The following is a 21,539-nucleotide window of genomic DNA, read 5'->3' as shown; positions in this document are numbered from 1 at the left end:
GAACTAATGTAAAGTTATTTGTAAATTTACGATTGAAGAACACCCCTTTTTACAATAAATTATTGCAATCTTGTCATCAAGATATACAACTTCTAGTGAGATTTTATGCTTGCCTTTGCCTAGGGCCCCCAAATAACTAAGTCCGCCCCTGTACCAAACAGATCATGGCTCTGCTCAGCAGCCAAAGTCTGACACCAATGCAAAATGTGAACGCTGTCATGACTGCAACAAACCTTTAGGGGGTGATAGCGTTCCGAGGAGTCCCCCCGCTGACCAGCGTTGCCAGATGTACGATAATTATCGTATTTGTATGATAATTTCGATGTACGATGTACGATCATTTGTACGATCAATAATGCAAAAATTCCCATAATGTACAATCATTTGATAATTTTGTGACAGTTATAATAAATATACTAATATGTCTGTTTATAGCCTACATGTCTTCTCACAACGTCTTTGCAGCCAATCATGCATTCATGTCCCCTAGGACAAAGTAATTTTGTGCTAGACAGAGTGCTGGAATTTCCTACTCAAGTAGTATTATGTTTCTGTTCCTTTACCTCAGTGGAAGTACTGGTGTAAAATACTGATAAGTAAAAGGCACCTCATTTAAAATGGAAAGTTGAATGTTGTGTTGTGATTTAAAAAATTTGATTTCATTCATCATCATCATCATTAAAATTGCCTAAGTGGGTGGGCGGTGGTTACGGGTTGTGTCTGTTTGTGACATCATCAGTGATGTCATATATCAGGGATTGTGATGTCATCAGTGATGTCACTTGAGCAATTGTGATGTCACTTGAGCAATTGTGATGTCACCAATGATGTCATAAATCCTTGGAAGATATGCAAGGCATCCAGTCTGCCGAAAAGCCATAAGAAGAAGGAAAAGCCGCTGCTCGCATACGATAATTTCCCTCCAAAAACAATAATTTTGACCCTGTACGATAATTCAACATGGGAAGAGAATTATGTAGGAGATGTAGGAAGGATGACTGTGAAGTAACTATGTCCAGTGGTGGGAAAGAAAGACAGAGTGGTTGTACAAAGGGATCCGGAGAAGCAAAGGGAAAGAGCAAGTCAGAGTAATGTTATCTGCATGGACAAGAAGCTATTCCTGGCGTTCATCGCCATGGTGATAAACTGTGCTGCAGTGCTAGTGCTAGTAGCCTATGACTGGGAAGACGGAGAGGACTGAAATGGTGGTTGACGCTGCAAAGAGGTTTCTGGAACAGAGATAATGCTGAGACCCATTTGCGCAAACTCAGACAACTGCGTCTGTGTGCTAATATGGACAATCATTATGAATTGGAGCACTTTAGGTGGATACTGTTACTTTTTAGTTTAGTTTATTTTTTGTTCAATTCAGATCAGTTCAGTAGATGGCGGTAATGCAACATTTTGGATGCCAACCGCCGTAAAACCAAACAGAAGAAGAAGATAATTCACAACATTTCCCACCTGGCAACACTGCCTGCCGCCGACACCGAAGAAGAATAACCAGGAAGTGACTGTCAACCCAAACGTGTGACGGAGAGCCAGAAAGTTCTAGCAAACTCGGGCAGTCAGCACCGGCAGAGACACGGTGACAGACAGCAGCGCTTTCAAACGGCTTTCCCGTCGAGGTGAACGTCTTTACCGAGCAGTCATGTCGGTGATCTCCCAGGAGAGCGTGCGAGGCGGGGGCAGTCTGTTTAAGGAGCTGAGTGCGGACGGGGAGGACAGCGGGCCTGTCATTATGGAGAGTTTGTGTATGAACTGTTATCAGAACGGCTCCACGCGTCTGCTTCTCACCAAGATCCCCTTCTTCAAAGAGATCATCATCAGCTCGTTCAGCTGCCCGCACTGCGAATGGTCCAACACCGAGATCCAGTCCGCAGGCAGGATACAGGTGACGTTAGCTTATGTGGAATGTTGCTAGTGCAGTGCCCGTTCGCGATATCCCCCCCCCCTCCCCATTATGTGAAGACATGACCCGCCCTTCTCTGCCTCTGATTGGCCTAGCGTCAAACGTTGTTCATCCAATCTCATTTGCTTGGCTATCCTGCATCTGTTTCTGTCTGTGGTCAGACAGACAGCGGTTTCGTTTGTAAGCCGGTGACGTGTGTTTGTTTTATAGTCTATGGTTTAACGCTGCCGCTACTCTGACACATATGTAGCCTAAGCCTAGCCTATAGACAAATATTTTCAAAAAATCATAAAACATTCATGAGAATCGATCAAGGGTGATGTAGACGTTGATAAGACATTTACAGTTAACTTTAATTCAGCTTGTCGTAACACCAAGAGTGACATTTGAATTGAAAAAATTATTAGAGGAAACAAAATGATGAAATTTAGAGTGACGAGAAATACACATTACACAGTTATACGGTTTGCAATTGCAAGTTAAACTAGGCTAGATGAAGTGTGATCTCATAACCTTTGATTTTATATGCTGCCATCTGCACCACATGTTGTACATAATTAAACAAAATAAACAACTTAACTTACTAATATTGGGCAGAGATGGGCGGGTCATGCCTTCGCCATCATGGGGGCAAAAATATTGCTGCCCGTTCGCCCCCCTGCTCAGGGTTGCAGGTCAGCCCAATACCAGAACTAAAACCATATACACTGCTTTTTGCCAGGCAGCTGGTTGCCAGCCTAAATCTGGCTCTGCATGGCTGAAGCTGACTGACTGACTCACAAGCCTGGGCAAGTATCCAATGCAGGCTGACTGACTCACAAGCCTGGGCAAGTATCCAATGCAGGCTGACTGACTAACAAGCCTGGGCAAGTATCCAATGCAGGCTGACTGACTAACAAGCCTGGGCAAGTATCCAATGCAGGCTGACTGACTCACAAGCCTGAGGACAAAGAGTGACATTGATGATACCATTCACTGATGACATCACAATCACGGGCGACAGCTGGCTGCCAGCCTAAATCTGGCTCTGTCTGAAGCTGACTGACTCACAACCCTGAGGGCAAATTATGTCATCAGTGGCTGGCAGCCAGCTGCCTGGCAATATTTTTGGCAGGCAGCTGGCAGCTAGATGACGTCATCAGTGATGTCATCAAATAACATCTGTGGTTAACAAAGGTTTCTGGGTTCTATTCACACTTGTTTTTATTGAGAAATGTGTATGAACCATGTGCTTTGTTTGACCTGTTTGTTGAGGAGTGTCACATTATCTATCTACCTACCTACAGGACCAGGGCATCTGCTACACACTCAAAGTACAGTCCAAACAGGACCTGGACAGAGAGGTTGTGAAGGCGGACAGTGCGACCACCAGGATCCCCGAGGTGGACTTTGAGATCCCGGCGTTCACACAGAAAGGCTCTCTGTCCACTATCGAGGGGCTGCTGGACCGGGCAGTGTCCGGGCTGGAGCAGGACCAGCCTGCCAGGAGGGAGACCAACCCGGAGGTTTTACTTTGAAATTACTTTAAATTTTATTTGCATTTTACTTTTAATAGAGTACCGCAGGGATGAGGTATTTGAAATCGTCAGTGGAAAAGTCTATGGGGGTTTTAGTTTTTTTTTTCACTTAAATGCGTCAAATAAGGTCTGTGGTCTCTATTTGCACATTAATTATAGCATTATCTTGCCTTGCCTTACAGTTAAAAAAAAATAATAATAATAATTCTAGTATATAGCTGCAATTAGTCGAGCAAGAGAAAATTAATTGCAAACTATTTTTTATAGTCGATTAATCCTGTAGACAAATTTTTATACAACAAAAATATCTTTAGTCTTCTATGACAGTAAACTTATTATCTTTGGGTTATGGACTGTTGGTCAGGACAGAACAAGACATTTGAGGATGTCCTCTTGCGCTTTGTGGGAAAAGTGATCGACATTTTTCACCATTTTGTGACATTTGAAAGTAATTGTTAGTTGCAGGCTGCCCTAATCTTTTTTTTTTGGATACTTTTTATTTATAGAAGATGGTCCATTACAGTAGTCCTCACAAATAATGAGTAAAGGTACAGCAAAAGGAACATATGCTGATCATCATATCTACTGCATGTCCCCCCACCCACCCCTCAGTCCCCACACATTACCCTAAAAAGAAATTAAAGCAATCAAAAACAAAAACAAAACAAAAAACATATACATTAATGTGTGCATACGTACATACACATACATACTCACATAGGTCCTCATTTTTATATGTATAGGACATTGTAGAATACATATCTACTTACTATTCTACAAGTGTTATCACCTAAATGCACTCTTACATTATACTGTAGGTCATATGGTTAGTGTCCTCATTCCTACATACATATACAGTCAAACCCATATACTGTACACAGCTATCCATCCATACACACACATGCCACCTCCATTCATACTTACGTTTCCACCTCCTCACGTACCCACATTCATCCACCCTGCACACACACACCTATATATATATATATATAGCAAAGCAAGCACAGAGAAAGAGAAGGACAAAACAAAACAAAATAAAGCAAAAAAACAAAGGTTAATGAAAAATCAGGCTGCCCTAATCTAGTATATATATATATATATACAGTATATATATATATATATATATATATATACAGTATATATATATATATATATATATATAAATACAGTTTATATTAATTCAGTGTTCTGACTTTTTGCCTACCTCATTGTGCATTTTAGTAAGTTATGTGTGCTTTGTCAGTTACCGTATGTGAATTGTTGCTGCAACAGTGGAATTTCCCTTTGGGGATAAATAAACCAGGGTTTCTGCTATCTGCTAATTGCTGGTCTTTTAGCGGTAAAATCAGTTAAACTCAGACATTTAAATCTCTAGTCACAATGTCCGGTGATTTCCACGTGTCCTATTGGCCTTCATTACGGCAGCGTGGCCACATTGTTGACATGCGCTCCAGCTGTCCCAGCCTAGATAGTCTCGCTGGCCAGCCTCGTCTCCCTTCAGCCTCGTCTCCCTTCTGTCCGAGGAGTCTGGCGCTGCAGGTCTCCATAACTGGGATAAACCCTCCCCTGCTCTACTCTGCTCTCCCATTGGAGCGACTGTTTCGGTGGCAGCTGGATGTCCGCTCCCGGCTTATTACAAGCTCTGTCATTGGCTCCGACCATGTCAATCAGAGCGGCTTCCGCTCCCTCCTCCCTGTGTGTCGCTGTAAATAGTGCCCTGCCGCCGCAGTGAAAACAACAACACTAACTAGCTAGCAAGCTAACGGCAGAAACCTACACGCTAGCTCGTTGCTACACGCTGAAAACGGCAAGTTGGATTGTTTGAAACTATTTTCCAAGGGCACTGCCGCTAAGCGCCGCCCATCGCAATCCCGCTATGGAGACCTGCGGCGCCAGACTCCTCGGACGGAAGGGAGAGGAGGCTGGCCAGCGAGACTACAGCCTAGATAACGTTAGTGCTACTAGCAAGCTAGGCACTGTTATTGGCGTTATCTGGTTTACCGTTTCTAAAAGTTGGAGGAGGTGGCGGAGAACCTGCAGAGGCAAGAAAGTTGCACCAGAGGTTTTCAAATGTTTTTCAGCCAAGGACCGAAGACCCCCTCATTCTGATTTGTGATTTTGGGCTAAGTTTAATTGTTTCCACGGTAACGTGCTTGACTTTTAAATTGATAAGTTTGTTAGATTAGAACGTAATCCATGAACCATTTTAGATTTAAAGCATAACATATTTTCGTTGAACTATGAAGCTTTTGCAACAACAAAAAAGTTTTTATTTTTATTTTCCTGAAAACTTTTCGTGGACCCCCTGGCAAAGTGCCACGGACCCCTGGGGGTCACCGGACCCCCATTTGAGAACCACTGAGTTACACCACACAATGTTCACTGTTATCTGTGGTAAATTGAGGTGAGCAGACGTTGCTATGAGGAGCTGGCTGAAAGTTTCTCCTGACGTTAATTATCCACACATTTCTCTCATCCTCGTTCGTTTCACGTGTGCAGAAGGCAGAGAGACATACAAATGAACCCCCGGGGGTTTTATTGCTGTCATATTTACAGCCGTGTAGAACACAGGCCACCATCGCTATTTTGTAATGGATCCTAACGCATCAGAAACGGTAATAGACACAACACTAACACCTGCTAGCTTCCTGTTAGAGCTGCTGTAACCTGGACTGTCACTAAGTTAGGTGACAAGTTGACAGCTGCAGCGCTATGACGACTGTGATGGTGCTGATTAATACTCTCTATTGATTTTAAGCTCAATAAACAGATATTTAACCAGAATTTGGAAATCCTGAAATATTATCATCTATCTAGGTGGCCGAGAAGATTGAGCAGTTCATCGAGAAGCTGAAGCGGCTGAAAGCCGTGGAGGATGAGTTCACCCTGGTGATTGAGGATCCATCGGGGAACAGCTTTGTGGAGAACCCGGTGGCCCCTCAGAAGGACGCGGCTCTGACCGTCACTCGCTTCAGGCGGACCCCCGAGCAGGACGCTCAGCTGGGGATCAGGTCTGAGGATGACACGGAGGAGGAGGAGGAGACGCCTGCCCACGACCTGGAAGCCATGAGGAACGAGGTGCTGGTGTTCAACACCAACTGCCCCGAGTGCAACGTCCCCGCCTCCACCAACATGAAGCTCGTCCAGATCCCTCACTTCAAGGTAGGGTAGCACCATCGCACCAGTTATTTCACAATTTCTCTATAAAACTAGTCCATTGACAAGAACAACGAAAGCAATTGGCACATTTCTGTGCTAAATGAGTGAATATTATTAATCTATAGACATACTGCAATAAGGAGGACTGTGGAGCCCCCCAGGGGTCACCTGATACATAAACAATATGGTAAATCAGTGGGCACAGTTTTATTACAATTGACTCCTAAACTGCCCATGCATTAATAAACCATGTGCACAGATTTGTAATATATACTGGTAACATCAAAGAGGGACTTTTAGGCCTCTATACAGTGAGCCAGAGTCATTACACACAGCTTGGCTACATATTGTGAAGTCTAACCTACTGTACAGCATATGTGAACGATAACCATTGATTAATCACAAAATCACATCAGTAGGTTCAATTTATGATCCAGTGTGTTTTGTAGACGATATGAATTAACTTGTTTACTCCGTATACATCATGCTTGTAGAAAGGGCATGTTCATTACATGTTATATGTGGGCCGCTGTAGTGTCCCTGTTTGATGTTATCAATACATATTGTCCCAAAAAGTGATTGCCAAAATCAAATTGCAGCTTTTTAAAACTTGTAAAAAGGACTGGATTGGTTATAATCCAGGGCTCAGAGCAGGTAAAAAATGCAGTTCAGACTAATTGCAAAATATTATCTTCATTTTATATAAAAGCCCATCCGTAAATACTGTTTACCATAGTCTAGCTTCTAAATACAGGCCTAAACAAGGATATTAGACATACCAAAGACATAACATAAACAAACAAAAGTTTATGGAAACGCGAACCTGGGTTCTGCATGATACTCTTCACAAACGTGAACAACTTTTATGCCTTTTGGAACGTAAATGCGTTTTTCTTTTAAATGCGATTTTTATAAAACGCTTCAAAAGGCATAAAAGTTATTCACGTTTGTGAAGAGTATCATGCAGAACCCAGGTTCACGTTTCCATAAACCTTTGTTAACCACAGACCTTATTTTATGCATTGAAGTGAAATCCCCATTCTAAAAGCCCATAGACTTTTCCCCTGAAGAAACAAATGGCGGCGATTTCTGGATAAAGCCGACAAAAATACATCATCCCAGCGGTGATCTATTGTATTCTACTTGAACGCGTTGCACTGACTCTGCAATCTGCACTGAAAGGGCACTGCACCGAGTCAGTGACTGATGCTGTAAATAATGTATATTGAAAAATTATTTAAAAAAAAGTCTATCATTGTTATTGAGGCATATTCTATCATGATATATAGATATTGATTTATTGTCCACCCCTCACTTCAAGGAGGTCATCATCATGGCCACGAACTGCGACGAGTGCGGCCACCGGACCAACGAGGTGAAATCGGGCGGCGCCACGGAGGACCTGGGCACCAAGATCACTCTGCACGTCACCGACGTCTCGGACATGAGCAGAGACCTGCTCAAGTCCGAGACCTGCTCCATCCTCATCCCCGAGCTGGAGTTTGAGCTGGGCATGGCGGCCGTGGGCGGCAAGTTCACCACCCTGGAGGGCCTGCTGAAAGACATCAAAGACCTGATCATCTCCAGAAACCCCTTCCTCTGCGGGGACAGCAGCTCCGCAGACCGCACGGAGAAGCTCAAGCTCTTCGGGGAGAAGATCGACGCGATCACCGCCGGAGAAATGGACGTTCACGTGATTCTGGACGACCCCACAGGGAACAGCTACCTCCAGAACGTCTACGCCCCAGACCCCGACCCCGAGCTGACCATCGAGAAGTACACCCGCACGTTTGAGCAGAACGAAGACCTGGGTCTGAACGACATGAAGACCGAAGGATATCAGGAGTGAACCTGGTATATCTAGAGTACCACAGGGATCACCTTTTTTGTAGGTCAACCTGGAAGTGAGCTGGGTTGTGGGTTCCCTCGTCAGAATGTCAATGGGATTTTGGTTAGATAAGGTCTGTGGTTAACAAAAGTTTATGAAACTGTGACCTTTGTGTTCAGCAGGATAATCTTCACAAATTAACACCACTCTTATGATTTTTGAAGCATAAATGCGATCACCCAAAATCCAGATTTTCAGAAAACACTTCAAAAACACTAAAAGTGGTGTTAATTTGTGAAGATTATCTTGCTGAACACAAAGGTGGCAGTTGCATAAACCTTTGTTCACAGAGCTTATTTCAGGCATTTAAAGAGCATGGTGCAGGTATTTTTATTTATTTTTTAATTTATTTTAATAGTTAGGACTCAAGATTCTTATAAAAATACCCCCAAAAAACTAAAACTAAATTAAAACATGCCCCCAGGGCAGAAATATGGAGAAAAAGGTGGCATTATAATGCACATGTTCAAAAAAAAATCCATCTGTGCAGATAACACCTGTGACACTTGGGCTACTGTACTTACTGTAATAATAATAATATACAGTCAATGTGTACAGCAGAGAACTTTCCAAAACACCACGTACGATAATTATTGTAATTTGTACGATAATTTACCTCCAACAATGATCATCTTGACCCTCTGGTACAATAATTCAACACTGCCCAGAATGCATTTTGGTATTGACGGGAGAAGGGAAAAATGTCTGAGCGGAGTTTTTCCTTCCAAGGCAACCGTTTACTTTCTGTTTAGTTTGGGCTCTATCTATGGTTAATATGGCACTTTATGAAGTTTCTAATCGTTTCAGTAGTCAAACGTAACTAGTTGACCCCCAATATGCAATCGGTTTTTCAAAATAACGGCTATTTGGAAATATAATTTTGGAGAACCATGCCCACCGACCATCTCCGCTGATTTAAGCCGGCTCCAGTCTGAGGACGGATAAGTACATCAAGCAAGCAAGTGGCGCTGAATGGAGCTCCAGAAGAGAGTAGTTTTAGCTCCCAGGCGTGGGGGGGGGGGGGGGGGGGGGGGTTTGGCTCCCGAGAGGGGAGGAGACGTTTTGCAGCGAGCGGCCTCTCGACGGACGGACGGACGGACGGACAGACGCTCGGCGTACGGAGGTAATGATCAGAGGGAACATTGTTATTGTTTATTAAAATCGTCACAGGTGTTATTGTTATGATTTGTGGGTTTTTATGTGCGTGTGCCAGATGCTTCACAAAAACAAGTCTAGACGCAGCTATGTGTGGGGACAAAACAAAAGAGAATCCTAATTGCTACATAAAAGTCCCACATAATACAAAGTGGTCTCTAACCTGCACCGTGCTCTTTAACCAAAATCCCCATACAAAAATCCCTTGACTTCCAGACAAGGGAACCCAACCAGGCGATGCTAACTTCCAGGTTTTAGGACTCCTTCCTGTGGCACTCTATAGGACTGACTTAGATCAGAGGCTCTGCTGTTTAAGTTTTATGTATAATGTATTGACATAAGGCCTGGCCCTATACTTATCACCACATGTTCTACCATGTTCCTACTTTTGCATTTTGAGTTGAGCACTTAAATTGGTAAAACGGTGTTGCATGTACTATACTGGTCAATGTCAATGACAGAAATTCTCATTTGTTTAAATGTAAAAATGACGATAAACTAAGAATAAAACAATGGAAAGTTACTCAGTGGCTAGTGTTGGCTTTAAATAACAGAATGATGGTTCAGTTAACACACAAATGAGTTTACTCTATAAATTAGATAAACCCTTGACCACTTTTGTTTATTGCATTCTTGAACATTCCAGAAGATGGCGCTCCATCTTTCTCCTCATCTCACACAATGTCACATGTCAAATCAGTCTTCCTGTTTTACATGTTATGGCAGATATAAAATGTAGCTGTAGCCTAAGTTAAAGTTACTGATGATAGAAATACAAATTCTCTATACTAGTGTGCATAATCTAAGCATTATGAACGCTTAGTGACCTACATGGTGTATATATAATCCATGTTGTGCTTTTTACTGAACTAGGCATCTCGCGCGCTCGATCCCTAGGCGCGCCCGCTGCGTGGCCTCGCCCGCCCTGCTGCTTGAGGTATTTGTCAGTCAAATGAAAAGTAGATCCAACAAAAGAAAGTTGCTTTCCCCAGCCTTCATTTTGAAGTTCCTTTGCTCAGTGATCCTTTGTCCTTCAGTGAAAAGATTCTTCATTGGACTCCATCATATTTGACTGAAGTGCACAACAGTACGTTAGCTGTGGGTGCATTTAGTTTTCTTGTTGAATACAATTTAATTTCAATATTGTGCTCTTTGCCTCACGTGATTCAGTGGCAATGATATGAATGGCCCCCTCTCTCTCACCCATGTTTATCTACGTTTCATAGCAACCGAGGTCTATTGTGTTCTACTAATAGCAGAGTAGTGGATTCCTAGATTACATGATGGTGCTGGAGTGAGCAGCTGGTAGGAGGCCACTGCTGATGGAAATAGCAGCTCACAGCGTGCCGGTGTAGCCCGTCCCCAGACAGGAGGACCTGCCCGGCCAGGAGCACAGTGCCCACAGACAGGAGGGCCTGCCCGGCCAGGAGCACAGTGCCCACAGACAGGAGGACCTGCCCGGCCAGGAGCACAGTGCCCACAGACAGGAGGGCCTGCCCGGCCAGGAGCACAGTGCCCCCAGACAGGAGGGCCTGCCCGGCCAGGAGCACAGTGCCCACAGACAGGAGGACCTGCCCGGCCAGGAGCACAGTGCCCACAGACAGGAGGGCCTGCCCGGCCAGGAGCACAGTGCCCACAGACAGGAGGACCTGCCCGGCCAGGAGCACAGTGCCCACAGACAGGAGGGCCCGGCCAGGGGCACGGTGCCCACTGGGCTGTTTCCACACAAAACACATTTATTTATACATACTTTATGATGCTAATAATAGCTGTCAACTGCACTTGTGCTCTCACTTCAGGCATCACAGGTGAACATCAAATATTTGGAGCGAGGCAAACGTGGAAAGTTGTGGAAGTTCAGACCAGACAGAGCTGGACTGACAGACACACTTCTCCATAATCTAGGCCCTTACACAGCAGATTAGCCCTGCTCTGATCAGCCTGTGAGAACACTTTTAGCTTCTTGAAGCAACAGATGCCCACCAATAGGGAGAGCATCAAATATTTTGGGGGCAACTTTTGCCGCCACTCTCTAAAAACTGGGGGCATTTACAAAATTTTGGGGGCACTTTAAAAAATAGTAATTAGTGCATAAAGTTGCTAAAGCGTAGTGTGAACAACAGCACTGTTTGTGTGAGTGTGTTCTTCATCGTCATCTTCTGTCAACCAGCTTGCAGGTGCTGAGTGTGTGTTAGAGATGGAAATTAAATTAATTGAATTAAAATAAAATTATCTTGCCCCTGGCTAAATCCCTACACTGGTCAGGCATTTCATTCATTCAGTCAGTGATGGATAATGATGATGTCATCAGTGCCAAACTTGGGCTGTTGAAACGGCGAAGATGTCATCAGTGATGTCATCAGTGCCAGTTGAAAGACGTAGTTTCCTCGAATGAGCTTGAGTTGCATGAGGTCGCCTGGTTGTTGGTGGTCCTGGTGGTTCTCCACCCTAAAATCCAGAATACATATTTTTCCTCTCACCTGTAGTGCTATTTATCCATCTATATCGTTTTGGGATAGTTGCCTCAGTTTTGGAGATATCTGCTGCAGAGATGTCTGCCTTCTCTCCAATACAATGGAACTGGATGGAACTCGGCTTGTGGTGTTCGAAGCACCAAAAAAATACATTTGATAAACTCAACATTGTCTCTTTCCAGAAATCATGACCCGGTTACTCAAGATAATGCAGACTTTGTTGTGAGCAGTTTCATGTAGGAACTATTTTCTTTTGCAGTCTCGTGTAGGAACTAGCCAGCAGCTAGCGGGTGTAGTTTGGTCAAAAGAAAATAGTTCCTCCATGAAACTGCTGTGGATTATCTTGAGTAACGGGGTCATGATTTCTGGAAAGAGACAATGCTGTTGAGTTTATCAAATGTATTTCTTTGGCACTTTGAGCACCACAAGCCGAGTGCCATCCAGTTCCATTGTATTGGAGAGGAGGCAGAAACTCTGCGGCCGATATCTCCAAAACTCAGGCAACTAACACAAAACAATATAGATGGTTAAATAGCACTACAGGTGAGAGGGAATATATGTATCTTGGATTTTAGGGTGAGCTGTTCCTTTAATCTTTAATTCTACTCTGTTAGTGTTCCACTAACTTGATTGTAGGACGTTTGAATGCAAAACCCCAGAGCAGAAAGGCACAGAGTTGCAGGTAACTTGATATACACTCAAACAAAAGAGACAAATATAGCTGTAGGGTTAGATCAGGAGCCTCTCATCGCTGCTCTTGTAGTCACAGCTGTTCTCAATGTTAACACATTGAATGCCAGCCATGTTTTCATTCCTGTAGGTAAGTTGTGCCAGGGGTGTTTTTGACGATTCTGGCTCATTTTAGAACAGCCCGAGGATTCTTTTCTGTTAAGAATTCATGAACACCAATCATCTAAAAATAACTAATAGAATGTGTGCTTTCTCTGTCTAAAAGAGTTAGTTTGCAGAGTTAGTAGTTATGTAGATATTAGCCGTTGAGTACAGCATGGTTTCAGCGTCTGGAAATTTATTCAGAGATAAATGGCTTTTTGTGAAACAGTCACTTTAACCATTCATTTTTGGCATCAGTAAGACCGTCAGACATTCTAAACAATAGTTTTGAACAGTAATTTCCTCCATAACAACAGGAAACACCCCTCTCATTCAAACTCCTCCCTCCGTGTGTCTTCTCCTCCTTCCTCCTGGCTGTACAGCGGGCGTGTCAGAAGCGCTTTTGCTGCTGCCTGCCTGTGTGCCTGCCTGCCTGCTTGCCTGCGTGCGGACGCTCCTTGTGCGAGTCAAGATGGGCCAGGGAATGCGTGGGCGATGGGCAGATGTTGATTCTGGCCTTTCTGAGGTGTTTCAAAGTGTGTTTCACCTATGATCTATTTTGCAAATCGCTCTCCGCTCTCTGTGTGCTGCTGCCGGTGCGCGGCCGCTCTCAGGCAAGACAAGTCTTGAATGGATTACTGTAAAATCGCCACGGCATTTCCTTGAACGGCTTGGTCCCGCGGCAGTTTTTTCTTTGATTTCGGTCGTCTGGGGGAGCACTGTCAACACTTAGTGGGTCGGTAAAATAGATTATACACATTATCTTGCTCCAATAGTGATCTCGAAGATGTAAAAGTTGTTGATTGATGTCCCACCGTCAAAAAAAAAAAAATGTTTATGTAAGACGAGTAAACTCGGCTCTGGCACTTAAGCGTTGGATTATGTAAGACGAATTATTTCGGCTATGGCACTTAAGGTGTTAAAGGGATACTCCACTTTTTTGGAAGTTTAGCTCATTTACCCCCCCCCCCACATAACCAAGATACACCCTGCCTTACCGGCACTGTCTGCTCAGTGAGCTACAGTCGTGAAGTTAGTAATTATCGCCATAGAATGGAGGCTAATGGTACAGCTGTTAAAAATCTGCCAAAACACACGGCGCCAAAATACATGTTGTGCTTCAGGTACTCGCCACACGATGAAATATTAATCTAAAATGCACATAATCTGTCTTTTTGGAAGGAAAAGAGGTAGCCGGCACTACTTTCCAAACATGGCCGCCGACCTCTTTTCCTTCCAAAAAGACAGATTATGTGCATTTTGGATTAACATTTCATCGTGTGGCGAGTACCCGAAGTACAACATGTATTTTGGCGCCGTGAGATGTGTGTTTTGGCACATTTTTAACAGCTGTACCATTAGCCTCCATTCTATGGCGATAATTACTAACTTCACGACTGTAGCTCACTGTGAACTGAGCGAACAATGCCGGTAAAGGCAGGGGGTATCTTGGCTATGTGGTAGGGATGTGGCAAATGAGCTAAACTTCCAAAAAAGTGGTGTATCCCTCCAAATCACATCTAAGGGACACAAAATGACCAGTTAGTTATAATCAACAATACAACACAGCACCACTTCAGGCCCTCATGTCTTCATCCACAGACACATTGAATGGGGGGGAGGGGAGGGGGATTCACACCCATGTGTTGAAGTAAGTGGTGCAGGTTTACACATAGGCTCCTCCTGATTGTCTTCCTCTCGTGCTACAAACGGACATCGTGCTACACAACGCACACACGTCACGTATAGAAGCGGCTGCACTGCTTAAAAATCTGTGTGGAGTTGCATCTGAAGCAGTAGAAGAGACTCGAGCGTAGTTTATGCTTATTTACTTATTTGCGGTGCAATCACCTTGCAGGAGAGGTCCCATATTGCATAGTAGACTGTGTTCCCATGCTCTTTGATCAGGGAAAGCTAATACTACTACAGACCTGTAGACTGTGTTCCCATGCTCTTTGATCAGGGAAAGCTAATACTACTACAGGCCTGTAGACTGTGTTCCCATGCTCTTTGATCAGGGAAAGCTAATACCACTACAGGCCTGTAGACTGTGTTCCCATGCTCTTTGATCAGGGAAAGCTAATACCCCTACAGACCTGTGTTCCCATGCTCTTTGATCAGGGAAAGCTAATACCACTACAGACCTGTAGACTGTGTTCCCATGCTCTTTGATCAGGGAAAGCTAATACCCCTACAGACCTGTGTTCCCATGCTCTTTGATCAGGGAAAGCTAATACCCCTACAGACCTGTGTTCCCATGCTCTTTGATCAGGGAAAGCTAATACCACTACAGACCTGTAGACTGTGTTCCCATGCTCTTTGATCAGGGAAAGCTAATACCACTACAGGCCTGTAGACTGTGTTCCCATGCTCTTTGATCAGGGAAAGCTAATACCACTACAGGCCTGTAGGTGTGTTCCCATGCTCTTTGATCAGGGAAAGCTAATACCACTACAGACCTGTAGGTGTGTTCCCATGCTCTTTGATCAGGGAAAGCTAATACCACTACAGACCTGTAGGTGTGTTCCCATGCTCTTTGATCAGGGAAAGCTAATACCACTACAGGCCTGTAGGTGACCGTGGAAGCCACCAAGTCACGCCTTAATAGGGGATGAAACGGATAGGAAGCATGTGACTGCTTTTGATTTGCCCTAAGCCGCGGGCATCAGTGCCACATGCCAGTGTGCTTTGTTTGCTGTGTGACTGCATGGCGGCCAGGGGGCTAAATCAGAGACTGGGGTGACCCTGCAGCTGCTCCAAACACTCACCCAGCCCGGGCGAGCAGCGGGTCACCAAGCAGCCCCGAACCCAGAGAGCGATGCTCTCCGAAACCAATGAGATTCTCCTGCATAAACCAGTCCAATCTACTAATCCGGTTATGTGGAACGAATCCCATAGAGCAGAGCTGGCTGGTTCCAGTGTGTGATCTCTTCATCAGATCTGAGCATCGCTTTGGAAATCACTCGCTTATTACAAGGCTTATTACCAGGTTTTGTGGTGACGTGAAAAACGCTTATTTACTCTTTTGAATTTCAATGACTGATGTCTTCTTGTGTTTGTTTGGCTGCTTATGGCACCAAAATACTGAAAGGTAACAAAATGCTGTGTGGGCACTGATGGCTTAGTCTAAGTGTCATAACATGGTGAAATTTGGCCCCTACCATCTAGTCCTATGAAGACGCCAAAACATTTTCCTCAACGTCCATTCCCTGAGGCTGCTTTTGGTACTCATTGCATCCTACTTTCCTGACTTGTTTTCTATTTGTCAGGCTGAGAAACTTTGCATTTTAAAGGATTTAATTGTCCTTATAGAGACTAGGGATGATTCACTGATTTGCATCAGTGTACTGTACCGGCATAAAACTTCAAGATGCGATTGCACCAGTTAAAAAAGTGCATGGGATACAATTTGGGATGAACTCGCGATGCATCGATTTTTCACAACATCTTTGCATTATCAGTAGAGGCCCTATGCTTTTAAAGAAACATCATAAATGAGATGCTTACTGATTTGCAATACTAGAGAAACAAATATATCAAGTAAAAATGACTTTTTTTTGCTTTGATAATTAAAATAAAATCAAACTCTGTACCATAATTGAATTGTATACTATAGCATCATTCTTTTGCGTCACATGGAATCGCAATAGGGGGAATCGTATGGCATTGGTAGTCGCTTCATAATGTATCTTTATCGGATCGTGATATGTTATATATACCACAGACATATTCACTGCTCTCACTACTATCTATGGGAATTTTTTTTTTGCTGATCAACTATTCAGTACTCTCCCTTACCCACAGAGGGGGCAGCTGAGGCGGCTATCGTTGGTCCGGCCACGCAGGCAGCGGGCACAGAAGATGTGGTAGCAGTCCAGGAGACATGGGCGCTGGTACTGCTCATGGCACAGGTGACACACCAGGGGATGGACGTTAGTGCAGTCCACACTGCACAGGTTGTCCAATTGGGTGAAGATTCCTCCTGCCATCTGCAAATGCAGGGTGTGAATAATGACAAACTGCTACTGTGTCACATGAATCACAGAATATCTATATTTTTTATATTAGTAGAATACATTATCACTATCACACAAAGAACGTGCAACATCGCCATTGATTTTATATCACCTTCAATTCACACCAAGTCACAGATTAATCCCTGGTCATGACAATTCAGACAGGACCTGGGTCACAACCCGAGACACATGCAACTATAGCATAATGAACAATAGCAAATAGCCAGGTGGGCTGGTGCCATTCACACTGGAATCAACCCTGGTCTGACCCACCTCACGTGGGTCGCCAAGCCAGGTCGGGTACCCCGGGTTAACCCTTTCAGACACCAAATCAACCTGGGAACAGCCCTGGTTGGGACCTTGGTGTGAAGGTTTATTACAGTCAACAGGCTCCACTTAAGGCTGACTCAGCAGAATATGAAGTGGAGCACAATCATTATTCAGCTGTCTGGTTTTAGTTGACATAAACAAGAGGACACCTTTTCCATTTCTCTTACCTTGCCAGTCGTGCAATTACTGCTCAGAGATGTAGTGAAAAAGCACAATCCATAGATCCAACCAAAAAAAAGTAGGCGAAAATCAAAGCTCCATGGTCAACATCAACATGTTGGGCAGTAAATGAGACCCAGTGTAAACGTACTGTAGTGGGGCCAGTCTGTGGAAAGCACAGAGAGAGCTACCCCCCAGCAGGAATGACAGCAATGCAGAACTCTTCAATAGTAGCCCGAGGGGGTCCCAGCTGACAGCACAAGCCATGCCAACACCCCCCAGCCAGCAACCTTTCCCCCCTAAGTTAACACACCCCCCAGCCAGCAACCTTTCCCCCCTAAGTTAACACCCCCCAGCCAGCAACCTTTCCCCCCTAAGTTAACACCCCCCCAGCCAGCAACCTTTCCCCCCTAAGTTAACACCCCCCAGCCAGCAACCTTTCCCCCCTAAGTTAACACCCCCCCAGCCAGCAACCTTTCCCCCCTAAGTTAACACCCCCCCAGCCAGCAACCTTTCCCCCCTAAGTTAACACCCCCCAGCCAGCAACCTTTCCCCCCTAAGTTAACACCCCCCCCAACCAGCAACCTTTCCCCCCTAAGTTAACACCCCCCCAGCCAGCAACCTTTCCCCCCTAAGTTAACACCCCCCCAGCCAGCAACCTTTCCCCCCTAAGTTAACACCCCCCCAGCCAGCAACCTTTCCCCCCTAAGTTAACACCCCCCCCCAGCCAGCAACCTTTCCCCCCTAAGTTAACACCCCCCCCCAGCCAGCAACCTTTCCCCCCTAAGTTAACACACCCCCAGCCAGCAACCTTTCCCCCCTAAGTTAACACCCCCCCCAGCCAGCAACCTTTCCCCCCTAAGTTAACACCCCCCCAGCCAGCAACCTTTCCCCCCTAAGTTAACACCCCCCCAGCCAGCAACCTTTCCCCCCTAAGTTAACACCCCCCCCAGCCAGCAACCTTTCCCCCCTAAGTTAACACCCCCCCCAGCCAGCAACCTTTCCCCCCTAAGTTAACACCCCCCCCAGCCAGCAACCTTTCCCCCCTAAGTTAACACCCCCCCCCCAGCCAGCAACCTTTCCCCCCTAAGTTAACACCCCCCCAGCCAGCAACCTTTCCCCCCTAAGTTAACACCCCCCCAGCCAGCAACCTTTCCCCCCTAAGTTAACACCCCCCCAGCCAGCAACCTTTCCCCCCTAAGTTAACACCCCCCCCCCAGCCAGCAACCTTTCCCCCCTAAGTTAACACCCCCCCCCCCCAGCCAGCAACCTTTCCCCCCTAAGTTAACACCCCCCCCCCCCCCCCCCAGCCAGCAAGTTAACACAGCAAGAGAGAGAAAGTCAGTGGGATATTGCCAAAGTGCTAAAGGGACAATAGGGATACATTTAATATTGCAGTCTCATGCAGATTAAGAGGGACTAATATAGTGGGCCTATTTCTAATCTAATTGTACCATTACTTCTTTGACTGCTTGAACAACTTGTTAAAGTCTATCATGACCATGCCGTGAAAATAAAGGCATTTTAACTGAGAATCTTGGCTTTTGTTATATTTCTTCTGTCTACAATGAATACCTTCCAAAGAGCACCTCAAACAAACACTGAGTCCAGGAAGCGCTCCTTCCCAAACAAGAAAATGTTACATCAAAATAAAGTGGTATGTTTTATTACATAACCTAAGTTGTAGTGGTTTTCTTACTTTGCCCAGTGAATGTGTCCATTTTGAAAAGCATTGTATTTATGTCTGCATCTGCCAGTGGGCGATCATGATAAGACTGAGTAGACATAATGAGAAAATATGCCATGTTTTGCATAAGCCAAGTTGAAGTAGTTTTCTTATTATGCCTCCGCCGACGATAGCCAGGCCGGAGGCATTATGGATTCGGGTTATCCGTACGTCCGTACGTCCGTCCGATGTTTGTTAATGCGATATCTGAGGAACGCCTTGACGGAATTTTATCAAATTTGCCTCAAATGTTGACTTGGACTCAAGGATGAACTGAAAAGATTTTGGTGGTCAAAGGTCAAGGTTACTATGACCTCACGAACGCCATTTTCAAGCTTGGTAATGCCATATCTCAGTAACACCTTGACGGATTTTTTTCACATTTGGCTCAACCGTCAAAGTCTGGACCAGGCCCGGTTTTACAGGGGTGCAAAAGCACGCATTGCACCCTTATTTTAATTGTCTGCATGCTCAGTTGAAAAGTAAAAAAAAAAAGAAAAGATTCAATAAATGCTGCAGCTGCACACTTACTGTTTAAACTTGAATTATAATTGTTGTTTTTCTTTGTTCTTTGATGTGAATTTATGGCTTTTTGGCACCTATATGTAACCTTTTAAGGTTGAGATAATTGTATTATCATTATATGGTCCAAATATTTCAGTAAAGCACTTGAAACACTTGAAATATTCTTGCTTTGTATCATTCTACCTGAAATGATGGTAAAATGCATTATTTTTAGTAAAATAACGTCAAATTTTTCGGTCGGCTCGTGCATGTGCACCCCTTCCTATCTAGGATGCATCCCTAGTCATCTTGTTCTGGAACCGGCCCTGGTCTGGACAGACATGGATGTCGACTGCTCACTTGTTGGCGGAGGTATATAGCTGTGGTGCGGTCGTTCTAGTTTTGCTAGTGAATGTGTACATCTTGAAAAGCATTGTATTCATGTCTGCATCTGCCAGTGGGCCGTCATGATAAGAGCAGGCATACTGTGTTCATTCCACTACAGCAGAGACGATGTTCTCTGAAATGAGGTGGAAATGATCCACATGGGTGTCGGATATCAGCACCAAGAAGATCCAATATTGTGCATCGATATCCTAGGATGATGATGAGAGTGAAGCAAAAGGGATTTTTCACGTTGCACTGTAAATGTCAGGATGCTAAAAGAAAAGTGAAATATACTGTAAATGAACTGTGTGTGATGCTTTGGTTTATCATACAAGGGTTTCATGATTCGATACAACCCTGGAACAATGTAATAAATTCAAATGAGAACAAAATGTGCAGAATCATGTTTATTTCTGAGCCACAAAATTATCTAGCAATAGCATTGTCTTGCTAGAATGTAAAAAATAATAATAAAATCTTGTGTTATATTAAATTGTACAGCACACATTCTTGTCCTTTTATGTCTTTATTTGTATTAAAATAATGAAAAGAATGGATATGTATTGCTTGTTCCTAGGAGAGCTAGCATGGGAAGTTGGGCTGAATTCTTCAGTGCAGCTGGATACATGAGTGTTTGCTAGTTGCTACGTTATGGAACAAGATCAGCACCGAGCGGCTATTCTGTCGTCACCTAGTATCTGACCCTCGCTACGGCTGCTGAAGTGAGGGGGACGAGGATGAGGTAATGTTACATTAAGTTTTAAAAAAATGTAACGGAACAAGTTTAAAAAAATGTAATGTTACGACTGACACAATTCAATTTAAACAGTTGTTTATTATTCCAATTCTCAATTTCTCGTCTATGGGCGTGCTCTGTACTCAGGCGCCGACTGGCTGATTGGGGCGCTTCGGGCAGATGCCCGGTGGCCTGGCCTGGCATGGCCTGCATGCCTTTTTTTTTTTTTTTTTTTTTACAGGCCAGGCCACTCACTGAACAGCAGGCCAGTATGTATAGCGCGGGTGGGCGGGGCTTGCTGTTCAATGGTGCCAAAATGGAGAAGAAAAGAGGTGCAGAGAGGTGGAAAGCAAGGAGCCTCGGTTGTGTCTTGGCCTAAACTACAATATCAGTCATAGACAATTGTCTATTGTCTCTAGAAATTAAATGAACACTAATTTGTATTTATTTATTTATATTAGGCTATATAAAAAATCCCATTGGGCAAATGTAAACAGTAGTGGCTAATCTGAAAGTATGGGTTGGATTGCTTTTGGGGTTTTCTTCACAAAAGTGGAGAAGGAGGCAGAAGCAGCACTAGCACTGCAGCAGGTGCTCCTGCAGAGCTGGAGGTGGTGTTGAACAGAATCAGGAACCTTCAGGTAGGCTACAATTTCAGACATAAAGTGAAACATGTAGGCTATATGCTTATTGCTTTCACATGAATGTGCTTTATGGGATTATCAGTAGGACTGCACAATACAGT

At 44.4% G+C, this 21,539-nt stretch overlaps 2 protein-coding genes across 2 annotated transcripts in view; one reads left to right on the top strand and one right to left on the bottom strand.

Annotated features, from left to right (window-relative positions):
• The window catches only part of LOC310799078 (RING finger protein 207-like), a gene marked incomplete at both ends in the record, with an annotated part of 49,519 nt that extends 32,594 nt beyond the window's left edge, over positions 1-16,925 (bottom strand). The window contains 1 exon segment of the mRNA XM_083661640.1: positions 16,735-16,925. Coding sequence (XP_083517766.1) covers positions 16,735-16,925 — 191 coding nt within the window.
• On the top strand, positions 1,511-9,489 carry LOC310798962 (zinc finger protein ZPR1-like). Its single transcript, XM_083661521.1, has 4 exons — positions 1,511-1,894; positions 3,199-3,417; positions 6,247-6,591; positions 7,910-9,489. Exons 1-4 carry the CDS (start codon positions 1,652-1,654, stop codon positions 8,435-8,437), a joined length of 1,335 nt encoding a protein of 444 aa, XP_083517647.1. The 5' UTR covers positions 1,511-1,651; the 3' UTR covers positions 8,438-9,489.
• Positions 16,926-21,539: the final 4,614 nt, after the last annotated feature.

This window comes from Poromitra crassiceps, assembly GCF_964638095.1.
Source record: "Poromitra crassiceps genome assembly, chromosome: 27".
Taxonomy (NCBI): Eukaryota; Metazoa; Chordata; class Actinopteri; order Beryciformes; family Melamphaidae; genus Poromitra; species Poromitra crassiceps.
The sequence above is the reverse complement of the archived record's forward strand: the minus strand, read 5'-3'. Positions and strand labels throughout refer to the sequence as shown.